We start from the raw sequence: 20,785 nt of genomic DNA, 5'->3' as shown, positions 1-20,785 counted from the left end.
TGACTTGTCGAAATTGACTGAATTACAAGAGCAAACGAACTGGATAATTTTCCTTTTCTAGATAATCGAGGCGCTGCACCAAGACTTACTACTGTCCGAGAAACTGCGAATCTTCTACTCCGGCCCTTACTCAAGAGAGCGCTACGATAATGAGGCTAATGGTAGCCCTTCGCCTTGCTTCGTATTTAGGAGACATTTTACGTATCTTAAGCATTAAAACCATTATAAGTCTGCTGAATGGAGCTTATTGTACTACGTCTCTTAGTATAGATTAGTATCACGACTCTATTATTGGACCCATTGAATATTTCAGTACCATGCGCGCGTGCCACGATGAAGCTGCCTACTTATATCTGTTCAGGGTGTAAGGGATAGAGATTATAAAAGTGATTGCCATTAAGTAAAAGCTAATTAAGAAGAAGAAGAAGAGGAAGAAGAAGAAGAGGAAGAAGAAGAAGAAGAAAGTCAAAAGTAGAAAACAAATAGCCAAGATTGAAATTTAATTGTTGAACTTAGAGACTAATAGCGCCCTTTTGAGTCCTGTAAAAAAAAGAATACTTTCGACTGGAGCCGTTGCACTCCACTATTACCGCTGGTAGTTCAAAGCATGCTCATTGATCCAATCAATGCCCTCTTTCCGCCAGGTATCAGGCTCAGGATAGCTCGTCTTGTTTGCATCCCAGACCATATTCATAGGTTTATCCAAAGTATAAGCAGGCCGATTAGTTTGTGTGGCATTCCTCCCTCTTCCACTCAAGTCACTCGGATTAAGACCATAGACAAAGCTGGCCCATGAGTTGCTCATCAGGTAGCTAAGCACCGTATATGACTCTTGCTTGTCCAAAAACGGATTCGGGGTGTATCCTAGTCTATTGAGAGTGAAGAGAACTCGGTCTGTGTATGTTCGATCACTGGCTTCTAGAGTTTGAAGTATTCCACCTGGCGAAGTAGTCCAGCATCTGTTAATACCATACATAAAATTATTGATTGTATATTTGATCGTGCCCATTGTTCACTCATCAAGAAATGTACAGCAAAACACAATTTCTGACAGCAAGTCAAACCACTGTCTGAGCGTTCAGTGATGATGATTGGCTACTCATTGCCTAGCCGACGAAGCGACCCGACCAAGCGATCGCGCATGACGCTAAGTACTCAAGCCTGTGCTACTAGCTCTCTTTGGAACTATCGCCGAGACTACACTCATGGCTCGGCTTCTCCGGGGTCCAGACAGCGCGTCCTCAAAGTAGAGGGCTGATTTACAATCAGCCACAGTCATGGCGCAAGATTTCCAACTCATACTCCCAAAAGCCGAGGTGAAATTTTGCTAGGATTCCTACTTGGAAGATTCATCGTAAGTTATAGCTTTTAGCAACCGCAGCATCGCAGTGTTAATGCTGTAACGCATGAAAGGGCAGAGGTAGTCAAAACTGATTCATGCTGATAATACGATTCAAAGAAAATAGCTCTCAAAGATAAGATCTAACCTTGAAAGACTCCGGATGATTCCAATCGTTTTCTGACAGCGATATAATAATGTCGCAATATCACTATAAAATAACGATTTGCAGGTCCACATGCTAGGATTATGGATCCAAGTTACTATAAAACATGGCCTATTGCGACTTTTCTTTTATCTGTATATTGAGAAACCCTATCTCGCTCACTTATATCAAATGAATATTTCTCAAACAGTGCCAAATAACGCTATGCCGGAGACTGTGAACTACCAAGAGGATGAACGGAGAAGACAGGAATATTCGGGTCTCGATCCCGAGAAGCCCATTGCTCAGTGCACTGAACAGACATTCGAAGTCATCAGCTTTGCCGACAACGCGAAGCAGGGCGCCGATCTGGAAAAACAGATGACATTGGGTCGAGCCATCAAGCTATATCCCAAAGCTGTGTTCTGGTCTATCGTCCTATCGACTGCCCTGGTGATGGAAGGTTACGATACCCTTCTGCTAGCCAACTTCTATGCGCTACCAACCTTCAGCAAGAAATATGGCACCTTGGATACGGCAACTGGAAATTACAAAATATCAGCTCCATGGCGCTCTGGTTTGTCCGATGGTGCTGCCGTCGGTGAAATCATTGGACTTTTCGTGACCGGTTATATTTCGGAGCGCATCGGTTATCGCAAGACAATTCTTGGGGCTCTGATCATGATCGCCGGCTTCATCTTCATCGTTTTCTTTGCTGTGGATATCAAGATGCTTTTGATTGGTGAAATACTTTGTGGTTTGCCGTGGGGTGTGTTCCAAACAATCACGACTGCGTATGCTTCCGAGGTGTGTCCGGTTAGTCTGAGAGCATACCTAACGACGTACAACAACTTGTGCTGGGTTATCGGACACTTCATCGCCTCTGGGGTACTCCGTGGTATGGTCGACAACACTACGGCCGACGCCTATCGTATCCCCTTTGGAATCCAGTGGATGTGGCCACCAATCCTTATAGTTGGTGTTTATTTCGCACCCGAGTCCCCATGGTGGTTGATCCGTAAGGGTCGGGTCGAAGAGGCGAAACTTTCATTATTGAGGCTCACAAGTACAAATGATGCGGAATTCGACGTCGACAAAACCCTTGCGATGATGCAGCACACAGATCAGCTCGAAAAAGAGGTCTCTTCCGGTACGAGTTATCTTGATTGCTTCAAGGGAGTGGATCTTCGCCGAACTGAGATCTGCACCGCTGCTTGGGTGGCCCAAAGTATCTGCGGGTCAACTTTTATCAGCTACTCAACCACATTCTACGAACAAGCTGGACTTCCTACTGTGGACGCATTCGACATGTCGTTAGCACAATACGCCATCGCCGGGATTGGAACCATTTTGTCATGGTGGGTCATGACTTATGTGGGCCGGCGAAGGATTTACCTCGTCGGAACAGCGACAATGTGTCTAATTCTTTTCATCGTCGGCATGCTCGGCATTGCCCCGACAAGCAACAAAACGGTATCATGGGCTATCGGCTCAATGATTCTCGTTTTGGCCTTTGTATATGACTCTACGGTCGGTCCTGTATGCTACTCTCTCGTCGCTGAGATGTCGTCTACAAGACTGCGAGCCAAGACGATTGTCCTTGCGCGCAACTTTTACAACATAGCAGGGCTTGTGACAAACGTCCTTATCAATTATCAGTTGACTTCTACCGCGTGGAACCGGGGCGCAAAGGCCGCTTTTTTCTGGCTTGGGACGTGCTTCCTGTGTTTTGTTTGGACTTTCTTCCGATTGCCTGAGCCGAAGGGCAGAAGCTATAGTGAACTCGACATTCTTTTCGCTCAGAAGGTTCCTGCGCGCCAGTTTAAGCACACAAGGGTCGATCCTTTCCACGCGAAGCAACGCTCAGCTATCGAAAGCAAGGCAAATGGGGATGTGGATGTTGTCTGAGGCTGCCGAACTATCGTAGTAGTTCATCAGTTTTCAATCTTTTATAAATACTGCTTTGGTATAATTGTGTTTTTTATTGGCCGGAACCAGTCTATTCTTTTGGGCCAAGCTTTCAAATTAGCGAAATTCCCCCACGCCTGAGACAACTTGACGATTTTGACGATTTTATATGCCCATTACATCACCTTGCAATCGTCTCCCTTTTCCTTCTTCTGCTCTTCTTGCCTAATTGACAGGCCTCTGGCTTCCATAGATCTCGTCTTTACATAATTACCGCCAAGTTGAACCACAGAAAGTAAAGTTAAGGGAGCATTTTTCTAGTCTCCTATCTTTTGTATAGCGTAAAATTCTTTAGGTAAAGGGTAGTTGAGGCCGACATGCTTTCGCCTATAAATTCTAATGCGGTACACTCTAGGTGATGTTCAGGAGCTGCGTGCTCGTAATCGACACGATTTTCTGCAGTATCATGCACAGGTTAGGTTAACACCACAGCACAGAACTCCTCTCCCACTTTAGGTGAGAAAGGTTATTCGAGATTGAACCAAAGATTGGACCAAAGAATTGTGACTGTCATAACACACCCACGTAATCGAAATCAGCAGGGGTGGGGAAGGGCACGTCAGCGCTTCAGGTAGTCTAGGGAGTTTGAGTGAAGAATATAGGCCCTTCAGGCTATTTAAGGTAATAAGACTGAAGCATAGGGGGGCAAGGTCATTTTTCAGACGAAGCAAAAAACAATAACAAAACGAAAACATACGACAGATATAGTATATTGATGGCCACCTAGCGCCCGCGAGTTTGTCCTAGGCGGCTTGCCGCCCTTACGGGCGCCCCTTCAGCCCTTTACCTGAAGGTCCTGAACTGACATGCTAAAATCGCATTTGTAAATTTCTGTAGGGAAATATTTGATGGGTTACTAGAACGTAGTTTAGTGATAGACTGAAGGCTTTTCGCGCTTGTACACTGGCCATCTTTACCTTGCTGTGCTATAAATCTCTCACTTTGTCGCTCCTTTGTTGATCTTTATCAAAGAGAACAAAAAAAGCGATTATTCCTTAATCGATCTTAACAAGATTAATGATAACGTAATAATCCTTGTAGTACTTGCGAATATAAGTGGGTTAGGATGGATTAAATCTATGTAATAGATGAGTATCACGGGATATCGTAATAAAGAGGGGTCCGATTAGATTGAGACTCAATTATTCTCTTTATTGATCAGAAACCTTATAGCACTTTGACTACTTTTAACTACACAGCCTACCTGATTCCTGCCTAAACTCTAAGTGAATAACCCACCCTAACCCCTGTGGGGCCCTTATGGGGGCGCGATTTTAAACGAGCAAATTTGGTAAGAAAGCATTTACTGAAAATGGATCAAAAATTTGATATCTGAATTTATGAGCAATCTTTGCTCTGCAAGGGACCCGCTAAACTTTGCTAATCCTGCAGGATGACCTTAATATCTGAAATGCAAATCTGATTCGACAAAAGTCGCCCAGAACGGCTCAAAAGCCTAAATCTCTGCCTGTCACTTCCTGGGGACCTTGGAGAGATTACCCGTCTTTTGTCAATCATCCCTGTAAGCTAGAATTCTTTTTTTTTTCATAGGGTACCTGGTAGCCTGCGAACTCATGAAATGGTGCTCAGGTACATAAGGTGAGTACCACAAGTCTTGCATTTTCTGTCTACACAGTGGTTCAAATTCAATATTGTTGTTTTTTGTGAACATGGAAAGGCTGCAAAACAAGGGTTCAGTGGCGTTGCAGGAGTTTGAAACACCCATAGACCGCTTTTCTATACCGCCCACTGTATTCAGCTGACCGCCATTGAGCCCCTTTATGTTTAGCCGTAGTATAACACGCGTATCCTTTTAATTCATAGAAGTTAAAGCCATTGAATATCCTTCAGCTCGTCGTAGCTGACTTTGTATGAATAAACCAGTATAACAAGATGATTCACAATTTTGCTGGCAGAATATATTGGCAGAATCCCATAAAGGTGGGTCCAAATCAGAGGGGGGGGTTTCAAACTCTTGCAACCGGACCAGACCAAAACCGAAATTCTTTAAACGAAAACGAGCTTTGGACCCTCAAAATCTCTCCGTACACCGGTGGGTCTTCTCCCGTTCGGTCGGGATTATCCCCACCTGCTCGAGATTCTATACTAAGAACTTCATTGGCCTGTCGAATTTGTTTCCACCGGCATCAGAAAGCCGGAAGCTGTTGCCGGTCAATTCTGAGTTTAATTACTCTATAATGTAACCTCTAGATAGCCGGGCGGACGAAGTGGGCCGTAAGAAGATAAGGAGAATGCCGGTGTGCCTAGAATAGTAGACGAGTACCTGGTATAGATATAAAGTAAAGGCTCTTCCAGCATCACCATGCAAGCCTTAGCCAAGTAACAATCTTCGTCAAGGCCTGATACCATCTTTCTACTTCATCTTTCTCCATTCAATTCAACATGCAATATAATCTCATCCTCACTCTTGCTGCCAGCGTTGGCCTGGTGTCTGCTGCTCTGCCTAAGGCTAACGAGTACAAAAGCCTCGATTGGTACGTGTGTTGACAGCAAATTTCGACTACTCAAATTCAGAATACTTACAAAAAGCAGCTCTGGAGACCTAAACTTTGGCCATAACGCTTACGACCTGCATATGGTTACTATGGACGACTCAACCCATTCGGTCTACCAGGCAGGCACCGCCTGGTATCTTTTCGATGGCAAGGCCAGTGATGGAGGACGCTGTACGGGTAACTTCTTGGGTCAGGTGAACGCTGATACCCCGGCTTGTCTGCTTGTCGACACAACCTCGACTGGCCAGCGGATTAGGTGCCTTTGCAACCCTCTCATTGGCATTGGTGCTGGTGGCAAGAATTCTTGCGATTATGTCAGTTAGGAGGCATTCCAAGGTCACGACCCGAGCCTAAACCGTCAAAACCCAATCTGGTTGAAGAAACGGGTTATGTCTAGGACTACCTCGGACTGTTTCCGAAGCTTATGGGATATAGACGTTTTGTGAAGATGTGTATTTCCAGAAAGAAACTACCACTACTACCAGACAAGTATTTGTTTCACCAGTAGTTAGCCTCAACAGATCGGGTTTTTTTACCTCTCAATCTAGTATTATTTGTCTGTCCCATCACGAACAACCGTAAACACCAACAGTCCTCAACAATCTTATACAACTCATGACTGAGCGCAAACAATAAAGTAGTATGCTATATAACATCCTAGTCGCTTTCACCTGCGAATGAAGACGAGGTTCTGCAATGGGACTCGTTGATCAGTCACCGTTGTTTCCATTTCAGCGACCCCCCTGGAAACCAACTCATCAACCACATGAATACAATATGCAGTTTCAAATATGCTACCATGCGCTCCCATGCGTAGCTAAGTGCCTTAATTTCAGCTCAAGTATCCTCAAAATTGGTACGCCGCTTCCAATATTCTTCTACTGGCTCTTAGGCCACGGCATCTAGGAGAGCATGGGAGCTTCGGCATCACGAATCGACCCATTATCGGTGAACTTAGTAGATCTCATTTTATTTCATCTTCCTTTTTACGTGATAGTCACAAGGAGAAGAAACTAGTCTATCATGGTTTCCCGAGAAGACACCCTAATCAGCCGTATTTCTACCAATGCGAACAAAGTATGCCGAGTCTTTCAAAGGTGAGACATTGCTTCGTAACATGATTCCTAATTCGGCTTGCATTTATCTCCTCCCACGTCCCCGCCCAGATAGCCCAGATAACAATCCCGCCATCCGCCGCCGCGAAAAGTTTCTCTCAATCTTACCACTCTCATCATGCGCCAGTCTATCTCCGCCAGCATAAACGGGAATCCACCCATCCGGTACATCCGGACATATGTCACACATTTGATTAAAGTCAAGATTCAAGTACACCTCCCACAAAGAACCAATCTTTACTCTCATGAACCCACGATAATAAGGCGAACCTTATTTCGTTAAGGAATCATATCGTCCATCAACGGTCCCAACAAACCCGACAGAGTCCTCCGGTGCAATGATCGATTTCAAAGCCCTCTCATCAATAACAAGACACAAAGCAAGCCGCTGCTCCCCACCGCATTCCACCTGGTTTGTTTTGCGCAGATACTCCGCAAAATGATCGCGAACCAGGTCGATGCTAGCACCGTCCCAATGATCCGCATCATAGATCACAGCATCCTTATGCGACGCCTGCGCCAGCTGTTCGGGACGCGGGTCATCTGCGCCGCGCCTGTTCGGACGTCCAAATTTCAAATCGCCCTCAATGCACTCGCCTAGCACACGGGTAAGCTTTTCGATAGCGAGAGGCCATAATCTATCTGACTCGGCAGTGTAAACCGTGCGATAGATGAAAAAACCCCATGGGAAACAGCGCGTGGGCCGCCTAAGGATCCTATGGGGTTCGCGCTGAGCTGTGCTCTCGTACCACGGCTCAGCTTCCCATTTGGCACGACCCTCGTCTGTGAACTCGGGGTTATACCAGCGCTGCAACCAGACGGGGTGAGGGAAAAATTCGTGATCGGGGATTTCCACGGTCTGGTCATTGGGGTCGCTGACAGGGACCGGGGTGGGTTCTGACGGGGACACAGGAATGGAAGTCATGAGTGGGAAGTAATATTTTGCGAAATAAACGGCTTTAATTAGAAGACAACAACGACAGCATCCCTTATTGCCCACGGGCAGCTGAGTGCCCAGACTCAAAGGATAAGCGCCGACTTAATATATTAGTTTAATAGGTACTTGTGCATCAGACACGTTTCTTAACACACGCCATTACCCGATAATTCGCCCACAACAGCGACGATGAAGAGTCCCGGTGCCACAAAAAGTCATCATCTGCAGATGTAAATGAATACTCAAACATCATTCTAGCAGTAATAGCCCTGGTCAAGCGCCACACAACATTTTGTCCCGGACAAGAATGTAAGCCTTGACTAAAAGGGACAAAGGCATGGTGGTTGTCTACGCAATTTCCTTGAATCCATCTTTCTGGAAGAAATAAATTAGGCTCATACCAGTATGATGGGGACCGGTGTAAGTAATTTCGGTCCACAGATACTCTGACCTGTTGATCATAAGCCAATATTTGTCGATGGATGGGTGCGAGCCACTTACGCCCTTTGGTACATATATTCCGTCGATGACCGTGCCTGGAGATGTGCGGGCGAGGAAACGAGGCTGGAGTGTGACGACCAGTCGGAGAGTCTCGTTGATGCAGGCGTTAAGAAAGGGGAGTTTGGCCAGTTCTGTATCACTCATTTGGTCGGTATGGGTAAAGTTGGCGCAAATCTCGTTCTCTAACTGCTTGTATGCTTTTGGGGTTTGAAGGAGGAAGTGAAATAGGGCGCATATGTTCGTCGTTGATGTCTCATAGCTTGCAGTGCTGCATTATCCATCAGGACTCTGCTGCAAAGGACTGGGAACAGGAATACATACAGCAATCCGACAAAGTTGATGATCAATTCCCCTTCTGTTGCTCGCTGTGCGCGTCGGCCCTCCAGCATCATCCGAGCTGCGACAGTGTCCTGCGATGTGTCTAGGTGGTTGAAGTATATGTGGGATGGTCAGTCTAAAAGGAGGAGAGAAAGAAAGAAAAACGATCGCTTACTCAACGAGATACTTGATCGGATTCGAAGTAGACATTTGATTCAATATCAGCTCAAAGGGGAGCCTCCTCATTTGCCGCAGAATTGTCCCTAGCAGGGGCGTCTCGGCAAACATGGTTAGGGTCTCCACCACAGGGGCGGCCAAACAAAACCAAGGCTTCATCAAGTCAAACTGCTCTGCATGCGCGATTAGGAAATTATTATGATAGACAGGGTATGGATTCGAACTCTTAACCTGCAAATCAAGCTGGTTCCCCAAAAAAAGCTCACAAACAACAGCCCAGATCGCATCACTCAACGGACCAGACAAATTCAGCATTTGTCCATTGCGTTGCGCTTGATCAAATAAAGTTTTTGGCACATATAAAGGACGTAAAGCATCACCATCGAGTCGCAGTGTTTCTCCGATAGCCAAGCTGGCGTTGCGCCTCAGGTTGTGATGTTTGAGGCCTTGGGCACTTGCAATGAAGCTTACGTCACCAAGAAGTAGAGAGATAACATGCCTAAGAAACGATCGGTCGCCTGCGGTTCGGCCTTTCCTTTTATTGCCGTAGATATCCTGGTGCGCTTCGATCGTCGCAAAGGACAACTCCCGCGGAGCTATCCGTACAACGGGGCCTTGTGAAGTCTTAGTAATGAATTCACGATAGACAGGCGGATAGTGTACCACGGGTGGAATGAAGGCGTATAGTACTAAGGTGCCACTGAGATTTTGATGAGGTGTAGATAAGCCAGGCCTGAGCTAAGTTAGTTTAAAATGATTCGGCTTGCGTTAAAAGACTTACTGGTGCGATATTCGCGAGTGGAACGCGGGGAACATCGGCCAGAGGATCGTATAAGATCCTCCAAAAAATGAAGGCACCAAAGACCGCAATCACCTAGAGCTATTAGCATGTCGGTGTGATAGCGAGGGTAACGTACTATGGCGAAAATGAACATTTCAAGAGTCTGTTACGTTTTGCTGAAAAGTCCCTGGGAGTGCACTCGAAATTCTCGTTCGAAGTCTTGATACGTTATGAACACATATGTTCTAAGACATCTCAAATTTATAAAAGATCGGGGTATTGTTAATCATCCTAACCATCAAAATACTCCATGTTAGGCATCATAAGAAATTGGATTGGCTACTAATGGTTGGAGCGAAGTACTCCGTAGTATTTTGGGCCAATGTCCTCATCCCTTCAAATCGATAATCCGGAGATTCCACCCATGAGGTGGGCTATATTTACTCCGACCGAAGTAATGAAACTCCGCAAATTTCTTCTGAGAACCCGCACCAGTTATACGACTGCAGAATCAATCCGTTCAAAGATATCGAACCTTCATCCATTGTGTGTCTCAGGGTCTTGCGCTGTCGGAGTCAATTGACTAACAGTCACCTAACAAGGTACAATAATTTAGTCAAGTAATGTTTGTTGATACGCTTATAATTGTCCGGGATACATATGCCTATTTGATTATATAATTTTATTGACGTGATACCCCGATCTGACTCATTTCATCTAACACCACTTTCACTGATGATATACACTTGAACCTTTCCCACACTTATTTCACCCTTTAGCATGCCCCTTTACGTTGAAGGTGCAAATTATCAATCTTGCACATTCCGTGCCGAGTGCTTGCGGCGCAGCTGGCGAGCCACACCCCACTGGCGTATGCTAATGCGCCTTATCTTGTGTCAGGAAATGCAATGACCATTTGCATCTTCATTGGCTGAGTCACTTTGAATGCTGTCTTTCTATTAACCGGGAAGGGCCGGTGCATGGCACATATAGATGAGATTGTTATAGGTGCTGGCTTGATAGTTGAGAAACCGATCAGAGTCAGAGGATGACGACGATGAAAAAGAACAATTGAGCTTGAGCTACGGGCTCTTGGGTCTGATCTGTAAGTGTTCAGCCAGGCCGCCAAGATGGCTGCATGTGCCTCTGAGACAGCAGTATAATAACGGTTCATCTGCCTCGTTGTCGTTCCTCTCCGACCATCTTTGTTTACAAGCCAAACTCTTCAAAGGAGCTTCCAACTCCAAGTGCTGCTTCACAGGTTGGATCCAACATGTTTGTGGAAGTGCGAGTGCTGAAAGAGTCGGAAGTGATGTCTTCGCCAGATCCAGAGCCAGAGTCAGCCTTCCGTTTCGGTGTTCTGATTGCAGGGTCAGCCCCATTTATGTCGCTGGTTCCATTGCCAGGCTGTGAAATGCATGCACTTACCGCTCAATATATATTCAGATTTCCACAACATACGATCGTAGCACTTATCCAGGATTATCTCATTTCTTCCTTGAATTGAGTGGCTATACTAGAGTTGCTCACCCGACTCAAGGATATTCTTCGCAAGGGACAGTGATCATTTTATGTCTACCACAACCTTGGAAGCTATGATGTTGCCGCTATGGTCAACATAAATGCAGAACTGGCTGATAGACTTGCACAGTAAGACCCTGTACCATTTTTTGATATAGGTAAATATCTGAACTATACGCTGATATATACCCTTATAACTGCGTGGTTACGTCGCCCCACTCATAGACCAGCTCTTCTGCCTGCCGATTCATGCACCTTAGAACCTGGAGAACGGAAATCAACTCATCTATCTCGTTGGATTGTGCATGCGGATTATGGCTGCTAAGGAAGCCCATAGTGCGTGAAAGTAATGCGGGTAAGAATACGTGTGCCTATCAACGTCAGTCGGCTCATTTTCTTTTCGATGAAGAACCCAAAAGATCAATACCTTGAACTTGGCAAGTCGAGCAGAGCTCTTGGCCAAACGCACAATCTCTTTACAGGCATCAAGTGCCCGTGGAAGACAGATTGTGACTGATTTCTGATGCTCGTCCATTCCCAAAGCCATGCCTTCAGCCACTTCATTCAAGTCGATCATCAAATTGCAAGCCAGAATATGCGCGAAGCTCAAGGTGGAGTCTACAACCGCGGCTGATACGGGGATGTGCTTCGACATAGTCTGCATTCTGTGCTGCAGGCACTCTCTAATCTCCTGGTGCTCGGTGCAAAAGTCAACTGGGTTGCTGCAAGATGCCCTTCGGAGATTCATGTACCTGCCTCGCAACGTGACTAATACAGCGCACTCGGCAAACACAGGTAGAACTGTCCTAGCCGGGCTAGCCAAGGCTTCCGTGAGAAAGCCCATACGTACCGGTCTGCTGTCCTGGAAACTGGATTCGGGAGCTGGAAGCCGTGTTTGAGTCTGAAAACCTAAGCTGACGAAGCTAATTTGTTTCAGAGGGACTTACTGCTTCCTCGTGTAGAGTAAGAGGTAATTCATGTCGAATGCTCAAAAGCCGATCAAAACAGTACGCCATCCAGAATGTGCGCCTTCGCTCCTCTTCTCGAACGAACACATCGCCCAGAACCGGCTCGAGAGGGGCTGCCTTGTCGATCTCGTGCAGCCGCAAAAGCTGAGTTAAGCGAAATGCCCGCCCAGACGTAAGTATACATTTATATTGCGGCAGGCGCAGAGCTTCATAGTATGCTATCAGAAGCAATGCCTGGACATACTCCAGCTCAATCAGAATATCGTTCATTTGGCCAAGTGATCCATTAATCTCAACTGTTTCGAGGGCCGCGCATGCTTTTTCGTACAGAGTGGCACTCAATTCCAGCAGCTGCGCCGTTGATGCTGCCGCAGCGGCCTGGACGGCCAGTTGGAGACAGTTTTGGCTCTTCGATAGGCTTTGCTGCTCTATCATGTCAAAATATCGCTGTTTATGAATGATTGGTATGTTTGGATGCACACGCTCGAAGTATACCGATACTCTGCCGAGGATTATTAGTACAGCACATGTCATCTCCAATACAACACATACAGATCATCGCGCACAAGAACCGAAATTTGATCATCATAGTTAGCTTGGCTGCCATAGGAGCTGCCTTCCGTTGTCGAGCTAATATGAGGCAGATGTTGGTCCCTCAGTTCCGTCAGAAAGGGCTCGAAAATGGGCGGAAGGATTGCATCCAAGTCCCAGATAGGCGGAATCTCTGTGCTTGTGATCTCTGGGGAAGGCTCCATTTGCTCGACTGTTACCGCTGCGTCAGTTGCTGTTGCAAATGATTGCTCTGGATGTTTCTGCTCGGAAACAAGGCGCTCAAGAGTATCTGCAGTGAGCGGTTAAAGATAGAATCTCTCTGGCAGGACGGTGTGCTCATCGTACGAACTCTGTTGCGGAGGGCCCTGATCTGACCCTTTTTGGGCCCTCGTTGGGCCCTATAATCGTTGAAAATACATAGCTTCCCAAGATCGTTACAGCTGCCACAGCACGGTTTGGATCTGTCACACCGCGCTTTGCGTCGTCGACATTCCTCGCAGGCTAATCCGGGGAGCTGCCGGAAAGGATTTGCCATTTGATTTGGTTCCAAAGCAGAATAGAGATTGATCTATCCAGTGCGGGGGAAAAGGGGGTTTAGTCTGAATAGCAGACGGCAAAGATAGCTGATCCATAGAGGCGGGTTAAGGTTTGACGTATCCAAGATCTCGTTGCTAATCGCAAATTGGGGCATTAGTGAAGATACGAAATCAAGTTTTCATGAGCGGAGACTTGATCTAGCGGTGTGGCCATCATACTATGCAAGATCCTGGCTGCATTGTGTAACATTACCTGGCCAATCAATGTACTCACTAGGGCGTGCTATAACTAGTGAGCGTCTAGGAGCTCGATTGCTTATGTAAGCAGAGTTTCCGATCCTAAAAGGCCAGAAAGCTCAAATTTACCGAAATTACACATATAGAGAGCCTTGTGGAGAGATCAGTCAAAATCACCAACTCCAACGCTAATGTATGCCAAAAACCCCATTTTGACTGCCTTAGTATGATTTCAGCTTTGATTGACAATTTTAAAAGCTCATGAAATTCGACCTCGGTGCGGGTGAGCCGTCCATTGTCTTCAACTGTCACGGTACCTTATCTCGCACTCAATCCCCAGTCAGACGGCCTTCGAATGTATTGTTGATGCCAAAGCAATAAGAACCATGTAGTATTTATGCTCTGGGAGCGCCCCATCCGTCCAATTGACAGCCCCATACCCGGCAGCCGTCAGACTGCGCTGCCAGACCTCGGGCAATGTATAGGCGTGCGTGCGCCCATCCTCAAATAACCACCAGCTCTCATATAGCCCAAAAGTAAGATCAAGCGCAGGCCACGCCTCCCGCATCTCAAGCATCATGAGGAAGCCATCCGGTCGCAACGCCTGTCGTATATTTCGCGTCGAGTCTGTCAGACTGCGTGTCGCGTGAATTGCGTTGCTTGCAATCACGACGTGCTGCTGCCCTGCGAGCTCCTCGGGTATGGCCTTTTCAATATCCTGCACTGCAAATTTCATGAAAGGGTATTTGATCCCGAATGTACGGCGTGACTGCGCGACCAGCGACGAGGAAATATCGGTGAACGTGTATTCTAAAGGAATACCGAAGGAGGCCAAGAGCGGTGCCAGCACGCTGGTTGCACTGCCTGTTCCAGCTCCCATTTCAAGAACCCGGAGTGGCGCATTCTCCACACGGATCCGCCCACGCAGTTGATTGAGTACATTTCGCATCGTTTCAAACCCAATCTTGTTCACGGCGTAATTGTGGTACACGGATTGGCAGAGCCTGCGGCCCTCGGGATTACTCATTAACACTCGATTTGCATCGGTGCTCCCGGTCAGCGTTCCGGCTAGGTGACTTCCTGCGTGGTACGATAACCGAAAAGAATCTTCATGACTTGGGTATTTGTCCAGGAGCGCGTACAGGATCTCTTGACTGCTCGTCGTGGGAGCGGGCGTCTCGGTGCGGGTGAGCCGTCCATTGTCTTCAACTGTCACCAGGCCTACAACTTTCTCCAGGAAATGGTAGAGATAATTTACTAACATGTGGTGTTGTGGTTGGAAAGGCAGTGGGCCCAGAGACGCGCCGGCTTGTACTGTTCGCAATGGACATCCAAGCTGCTCAAAACATTCGATCACAAGCGCTAAGCACAATCGAGTAGATTCTGGGACAATGACGTCGCAAAAATTGTCTAAGCCGAACTCCCGAATCATCTGGTCTCCGAGCTTCTTTGTTTCAGAAAAAGACTCCAAGATATCTGTACTATCCCACAGGAAGCCCGAGAGCACGGTAGCGGTTCGGCTGCTGTCATCGGGTGATAAGTTGCACCGAGAATAGTCTGAGCGTTGCGATGCAGAATCGACCGTATCTGATGATGAATTCTCAAATGGCCGATATTCAGTCAAGTTATCGACAGTGACTTGTTCGAAAATATCGCCCGAATTTGGCAGGCATCTCACCAGGTCGCGCAGGGTCGTCGCTCCCATGATCTCAGTCTCATCTGGCGTACAAGAGAAAGCAGTTTTGATACCGGCATTCAACTCCAACCCAAGGAGAGAGTCCATACCAAAGTCAGCCAGATTTGCATCAGGTTCAATCTCTGCGACATCGACGCCGAGTAAGTTCGCCACAAGCTCTCCCATTTCTTTGACGAGATCTCTTCTTCCCGAGGATTGTGGTGTCTGTGGATTTGTAGTGAATCCCTTTGGCAACTGGATGACAGCTTGAGAAGCTGTGTCTGGCTTAGGAAGTGGGCGGACCATCGTCGGTGAGTCCAGGTCTCCCCTCTCGACCGATTGATTCGCCGTCATACTCTGCAACACTCGCGTGAAAGAGTCCCTGGGAGTCCTGATAAACCGTAGTCCCAGCAAAACTTCAACTAGATCTCCACTAGTAGGGTCAAAAACAAAGCTATCAGTCGTGTAGTCCCCGGTTTTGTCGTGGCGCAGATGGCGCGCAAGCACATCGCATTGACTCGGCAGTGGACGATTTGCCCAGTCGGGAGAAACAATCCACATCTCCAATTCTGCCCCGAGGAAAATATCACTCGGGCTGTGATCGGTCATACAGTTGACCCAAATGCCGCCAACCTGACTGATATGCTCTCCTCTTATCTGGTCAAACCAGGCACGATTATGTTGCGTCCGAGCAATGCGCCCCGCACTTTCATTGCCCCGACCAACTAGCAAGCTGAGGCTACGGTACTGCTCTCCGAAGTTCACGATGTCGCGGAACGTCCGGTATACACTACGTCCCTGCAGAATCTCCACGTCATCGTGGCCGGGAGTGATGTTCAGCAAAGCCAAGCACCTTGCATGATCGACAAGGCGACCGAGTCGTCTAAACTCGGCCTGATAAGCAGCATCAGTTGGGGCCTGCAATCGCAGTCGCCCGGTGGTGTGAAGAACGCGGGACGAGTTTTCCGATAACCCGACTATCTTCCAATCCCAGAAGCGATTCCCTTTATCCTCAAACTCCAGAGACAAAATACGTGAAGGATTAATACAGATTGGTGACTGGTGGGCCATGTCATATAGGGTCGCGCGAAACCCATTCGTGACCCAGTCCGGATGAAGGCTGAAAAGTGCTTCTACAGCCAGATCCACTTGCAGCATGCCAGAGAAGATGCCAGCGGTGTTGGTGACGATATGATTCGAGACCAGTTTCTGGTATTGTTCGGAAGCGGTGTTTATGTGGAAGCAAGGCTGTTTCTTCCCATTACTATCGGGATCTCTGTAGCCAGTAAAAACCCATCGTCGACTAGCATCGTCGACCGAATTCACTTGCTGGATGAAGCTGTCTGACTGGGCGGATTTTTTGATTTCCTGGATCAGATCTACTGGAGACCTGAGAACTACCCAGTGCTTATTGTTCTCAAATTGATATGGAGGCAAGGCCAAGGTAGCGTACTCGTGAGTTTGATAGGCGTTGTGCGGCCAGAAAGAAGTCAAAACCCCCTCTTTCCACAAGGAGACTGTTGCATCACTGAGATTGTTGATAGCATCAAAGCTGTTGATCTTGACTTCTTGAAAGTAGCGCGGAGTTCCTGGAGCAGGACCCAGGGCTCGCTGAGCCATGACGGTCACCGTGGAGCAAGATCCTGCCTCCAGCCAGACACTGTCAGGATAATCTTCGGCTATGCGTCGCACAGCATGGTGAAAAAAGACCGGTTGTCTCATCTGCTCGGCCACAAACTTAGGCCCAAGGAGCTCTAACGAATATCTCTTCTCCGTCGTTCGTTCCAGAGGAATGCGTGTCTTCTGGAAAGCCACACTCTGTCCAAGTAACTCTAGCTGCTGTTCTAGCGGCTCGACAAGACTTGAATGGAAGGCGTTGGTGACTCGTAGTGTTTTACTTCGAATCGTGGGGAAATTCCGGGAAATAAGGTCAATTGTAGCACCGATTCCCTCTCGAGGTCCCGCCAAAGTGAAACTCCGCGGACTATTATAGCATGCAATGCTGATCAGATGGGAACCGTTATATGTCCGGTTAACCTCCGATAATAGAGCTTTTACCTCCTCCTCGTCTGCCTCGACAGCGAGCATCATTCCGGGATCAGCTCCCCACAAGTCTCGGACCAATGTCGCTCTTCCGGCTACCAGTTTTGCGGCATCATGCAGGTTTAGAATGCCACAGATGCACATGGCAGTAATTTCTCCGAAGCTGTGACCGACAGCTGCAGCGACTCGACTGGATAACCCGGACTGCAGCCAAGACATTGCGCAGGAATACTGCATCGCAAAAAGCATTACTTGAAGTTGTTGCTGATCTCGGACAGGTTGGTGGGAAAAGATGTCGGGGTAGATACTTTTCAGTCCAAATGACTGGATCACCGCGTCGCACTCATCCAGGTGGTGACGTAAAATCTGAGCCTGTTCCCACAAGCTACGATTCAATCCAATCGATTCTGACATTTGGCCACCAAAGCAGAGAATCACTGGTCGCTCGGGTTGAGTAGCCGTAATCTTTACATCTGCCCCTGGTGCTGGGGAAGCTGTCACCACATGAGATAATTTCATTTTCAATTCTTCCATAGAACAGCATTGAAACGCAAGCTTGTAGGGCAAAGACCGATTGGATTGACGATGCATGTTGAAAGAAAGGTCAGCAAGACTAGCTCCCGAATGAAGGTCAAGGTAGCTTAAAATTCGAGCGCAGGTCTCCTTTGCGCTATTGGCAGTGTGTGCTGTGATGCAAAAGGGAAGATTTACAGCTCTCTCTGCATTGGTCTGACCAGACCGGAGGCGAGGTATTGGCGCCTCGGTAACGACCATTGCCACGTTGGATCCACTGGCGCCGTAGTTGTTGATGAGAGCAACCTTGCGCTTAGAATGCCAGGGTCGTTGGCTGGTTGCAACTTGCATCACATCGGATGGCTGGATAAGGTGGCTAAGTCGCAAGAAGCTGGCCTGAGGTGGAATATATCCGCTCTGTATCATGTTCAATACTTTAATGAGCGCCACCACACCAGACGCAGCCTCGGTATGGCCGACATGGCCTTTAACAGAACCAACATAGACCGGGTCGTCTCTCTGTTGCCCCTCCATTGTGTGAAGTACGCTGGCCCATTCGGCAGGATCTCCAACTGGTGTACCTGTCCCATGGGATTCGACGATAGAGATATCTGACGGCTGTACATGTGCTTTCCTGATCACATGCATGAACAGATTGCATAGAGAAGGTGAGTTAGGAACCACAATTGGCGTATGATTCTCGTTCTGATAGACGGCTGAGCTGGCAATACAGCCCAATATCTGATTACCATCTGCCAAAGCATCTGAGAGCCGCTTCAAAAAAACAAATCCTACAGCCTCTCCCCTACAGTAACCATCCGCGCAGTCATCGAATGGCTTGCATTGGCCAGAGGGACTCAAAAAGCCAGCAGCAGCCAAGTCTTGGAAGGCCAGTGGGTCTGTCATAACGTTGACACCCCCTGCAAGGGCAGCAGTACAGTCGCCAGTTAACAAATCCCGACATGCTGTATGAATAGCCACAGCAGATGAGGAGCATGCGGTATCGAGTGTCAAGGCTGGTCCTTTCCAGCCGAAATGATGAGCTATTTTGCCGGCGATGAGGCTGCGCATGGTCCCTGTAGCGGTGAAAGCGTTTGCGCGGTGGGATCTGACATGACTCTGATAATCATCCGATGTCACACCCACATAAACACCGACATGATTTGAGTCCAGTTGATTCCGACTTTTGCCTGCTCCTGGGCCTCTGTCAGGTACATAATAACCTGCTTTCTCAACAGCGTGGTAGGCAGCCTGTAAAGCCAGTCGCTGCTGTGGGTCCATATTAGCAGCTTCTCGCGGGCTTCGTTTGAAGAATTGGTGATCGAAGCTGTCAATATCCCGCATCCAGTTGGCGTACCATCTGTGGGATGGGTCCCAGTCACCCTCGCGCCACAACGTATGGAATTTGATTCGGTCAGGCCCAATCAATTCATGCTGGGACACACCTGACTGCACAGTGCGGTGGAACTCATCCACGTCATCTGCCCCAGCTGTTTTGATGGACATACCTACTATCGCAATTGCAGTTTCCTCTGAATCAAGTGTCTGATTTGTTTGGGCCTGCCGCTGTCGATGCTCTTTCGGTTTGGGAAGCGGCGGTTGAATTGTGGGAAGATTATCATTGGACTTCTCCGGGGTCAGCGGCGATTTCATAGAAATGGTATCAGTGTCGCCAAGATCAGCAGGATCAGCAGCGAAAGTAGGTTTGAAAGTAGTAGAATGGGCAGTACTAGCCACAGGCGTAGTAGTATGGGCAGCAAACCGAGCAGAATCAAGCATCATGTCTGAAAAAGGAGTCAAGCTATGGCCCAAAGAGTGTACAAAGGATGCAGGCACGCAATGATCTGGTCCAAATGAAATAATTGACTGTATGGAGTCCACCCGCCATAGCGGTAGTGCCGCGAAAGTCTCGTACCAGCGACACTGGGTGGAAACAAGTGCTCGCAGAGCTACTTCATGGAGATAGCCGCTAGAGACAGGTTGCCCATCCCCGTGATTGGCGTAGGTACGAATGGCAAGCTGGGAGGCTTGAGCAAGCTGCAAGCCGGGCATGGCTCCACATAGCTCATACATAGTGTCAGTGATGTCCTTGGACTCGCCAGTAGGGCAATGGATGCGGCCTGTCATGCTGGCTTCGGTGACAATGAGACCCGCGGCCCGTAGTTGACGTAGAAGAGTTGAACGAATGCGTTGCGTTGTGGTCGTGATAGTCACACGGCGTTGATCAAACAACACGGAAATGTAGGCCCGCGGATATAGTCTGTTGACGATTCGGTTCATCTGGTCGCCCTGCTGTGATGTGCGCCAAGCAGCCACGTATGATATCGCCTTCTCATGCCATCCATCCAGAATGTCACTCACTACCCCCACTAGCATAGCCAGGCGGATAGCAACAGCTCCATACTTCTCGAAATCAAGGCGAGAATGGGAGCCAGCGACTGCATAGGCAGCCAGAAGTCCAGCGCAGAAGCCGACCGTTTCGATGGATCCATTTTCTTCAAGAGCCAAATATTCTTGTAGCGGGTCTTGGGCTTTGTCCCCAAACTGGCTGATGTATTGCCAAAACTCTTTCAACTCGATCATCACCACCAATGGCAGGAGGATGATGTTGGTTAGCGGAGTCGACTTCTCCTCAGCATCGAAGCCCTGCCGAAGCCAGCGGTCCATCTTTTCCAAGCTCTGCCGTTCTGGAAGAGAACCCTCAACGGCTGGCAACTTGCTCATTACGATATCACAATAGCTGGGCAGCTCACTGACTGTGTCTTTGATCCATTCCAAGTCAGGCATCGCATCCAAATCCCGTCTCAGCGCACTGAGGGTATCTGCGTTGTGTGTACTGGTCACCGTTCCAAATAAAAAGGTAGTATTTTTGGGGGCCCCCTCAGGGCATAGCCGAATGTTTTCCATGACTCTTGGTGATCCTCGTCATAAATTCTTTATAAC

At 47.9% G+C, this 20,785-nt stretch overlaps 7 protein-coding genes across 7 annotated transcripts; 2 read left to right on the top strand and 5 right to left on the bottom strand.

The window, feature by feature from the left end:
- Positions 1–586: 586 nt before the first annotated feature.
- Positions 587–1,009, bottom strand: N7503_008438 (carboxylesterase family protein-like protein; the record flags this gene model as incomplete). The annotated part of the gene is given in 2 exon segments (XM_057067985.1): positions 587–959; positions 975–1,009. The coding sequence occupies 2 exon segments, from the start codon at positions 1,007–1,009 to the stop codon at positions 587–589; spliced, it is 408 nt and encodes a 135-aa protein (XP_056918840.1).
- Positions 1,010–1,709: 700 nt separating this feature from the next.
- On the top strand, positions 1,710–3,392 carry N7503_008437 (uncharacterized protein; the record flags this gene model as incomplete). Its single annotated transcript, XM_057067984.1, has 1 exon — positions 1,710–3,392. One exon carries the CDS (start codon positions 1,710–1,712, stop codon positions 3,390–3,392), a length of 1,683 nt encoding a protein of 560 aa, XP_056918839.1.
- Positions 3,393–5,855: 2,463 nt separating this feature from the next.
- On the top strand, positions 5,856–6,291 carry N7503_008436 (small secreted protein; the record flags this gene model as incomplete). Its single annotated transcript, XM_057067983.1, has 2 exons — positions 5,856–5,947; positions 6,006–6,291. The coding sequence occupies 2 exons, from the start codon at positions 5,856–5,858 to the stop codon at positions 6,289–6,291; spliced, it is 378 nt and encodes a 125-aa protein (XP_056918838.1).
- A 1,063-nt stretch (positions 6,292–7,354) lies between these two features.
- Positions 7,355–8,008, bottom strand: N7503_008435 (uncharacterized protein; the record flags this gene model as incomplete). Its single annotated transcript, XM_057067982.1, has 1 exon — positions 7,355–8,008. The coding sequence occupies one exon, from the start codon at positions 8,006–8,008 to the stop codon at positions 7,355–7,357; it is 654 nt and encodes a 217-aa protein (XP_056918837.1).
- Positions 8,009–8,368: 360 nt separating this feature from the next.
- Positions 8,369–9,951, bottom strand: N7503_008434 (uncharacterized protein; the record flags this gene model as incomplete). The annotated part of the gene is made up of 6 exons (XM_057067981.1): positions 8,369–8,789; positions 8,843–8,942; positions 9,283–9,630; positions 9,680–9,749; positions 9,798–9,890; positions 9,934–9,951. The coding sequence occupies 6 exons, from the start codon at positions 9,949–9,951 to the stop codon at positions 8,369–8,371; spliced, it is 1,050 nt and encodes a 349-aa protein (XP_056918836.1).
- A 1,558-nt stretch (positions 9,952–11,509) lies between these two features.
- N7503_008433 (fungal specific transcription factor domain-containing protein) lies at positions 11,510–13,373 on the bottom strand (the record flags this gene model as incomplete). Its single annotated transcript, XM_057067980.1, has 7 exons — positions 11,510–11,689; positions 11,746–12,040; positions 12,169–12,200; positions 12,266–12,788; positions 12,839–13,127; positions 13,184–13,236; positions 13,309–13,373. The coding sequence occupies 7 exons, from the start codon at positions 13,371–13,373 to the stop codon at positions 11,510–11,512; spliced, it is 1,437 nt and encodes a 478-aa protein (XP_056918835.1).
- Positions 13,374–13,951: 578 nt separating this feature from the next.
- N7503_008432 (type I iterative polyketide synthase) lies at positions 13,952–20,749 on the bottom strand (the record flags this gene model as incomplete). Its single annotated transcript, XM_057067979.1, has 1 exon — positions 13,952–20,749. The coding sequence occupies one exon, from the start codon at positions 20,747–20,749 to the stop codon at positions 13,952–13,954; it is 6,798 nt and encodes a 2,265-aa protein (XP_056918834.1).
- Positions 20,750–20,785: the final 36 nt, after the last annotated feature.

This window comes from Penicillium pulvis, assembly GCF_028828015.1.
Source record: "Penicillium pulvis strain IBT 33274 chromosome Unknown contig_7_segment1_segment0, whole genome shotgun sequence".
Taxonomy (NCBI): domain Eukaryota; kingdom Fungi; phylum Ascomycota; class Eurotiomycetes; order Eurotiales; family Aspergillaceae; genus Penicillium; species Penicillium pulvis.
This window is presented reverse-complemented; position numbering and strand designations above follow the sequence as displayed.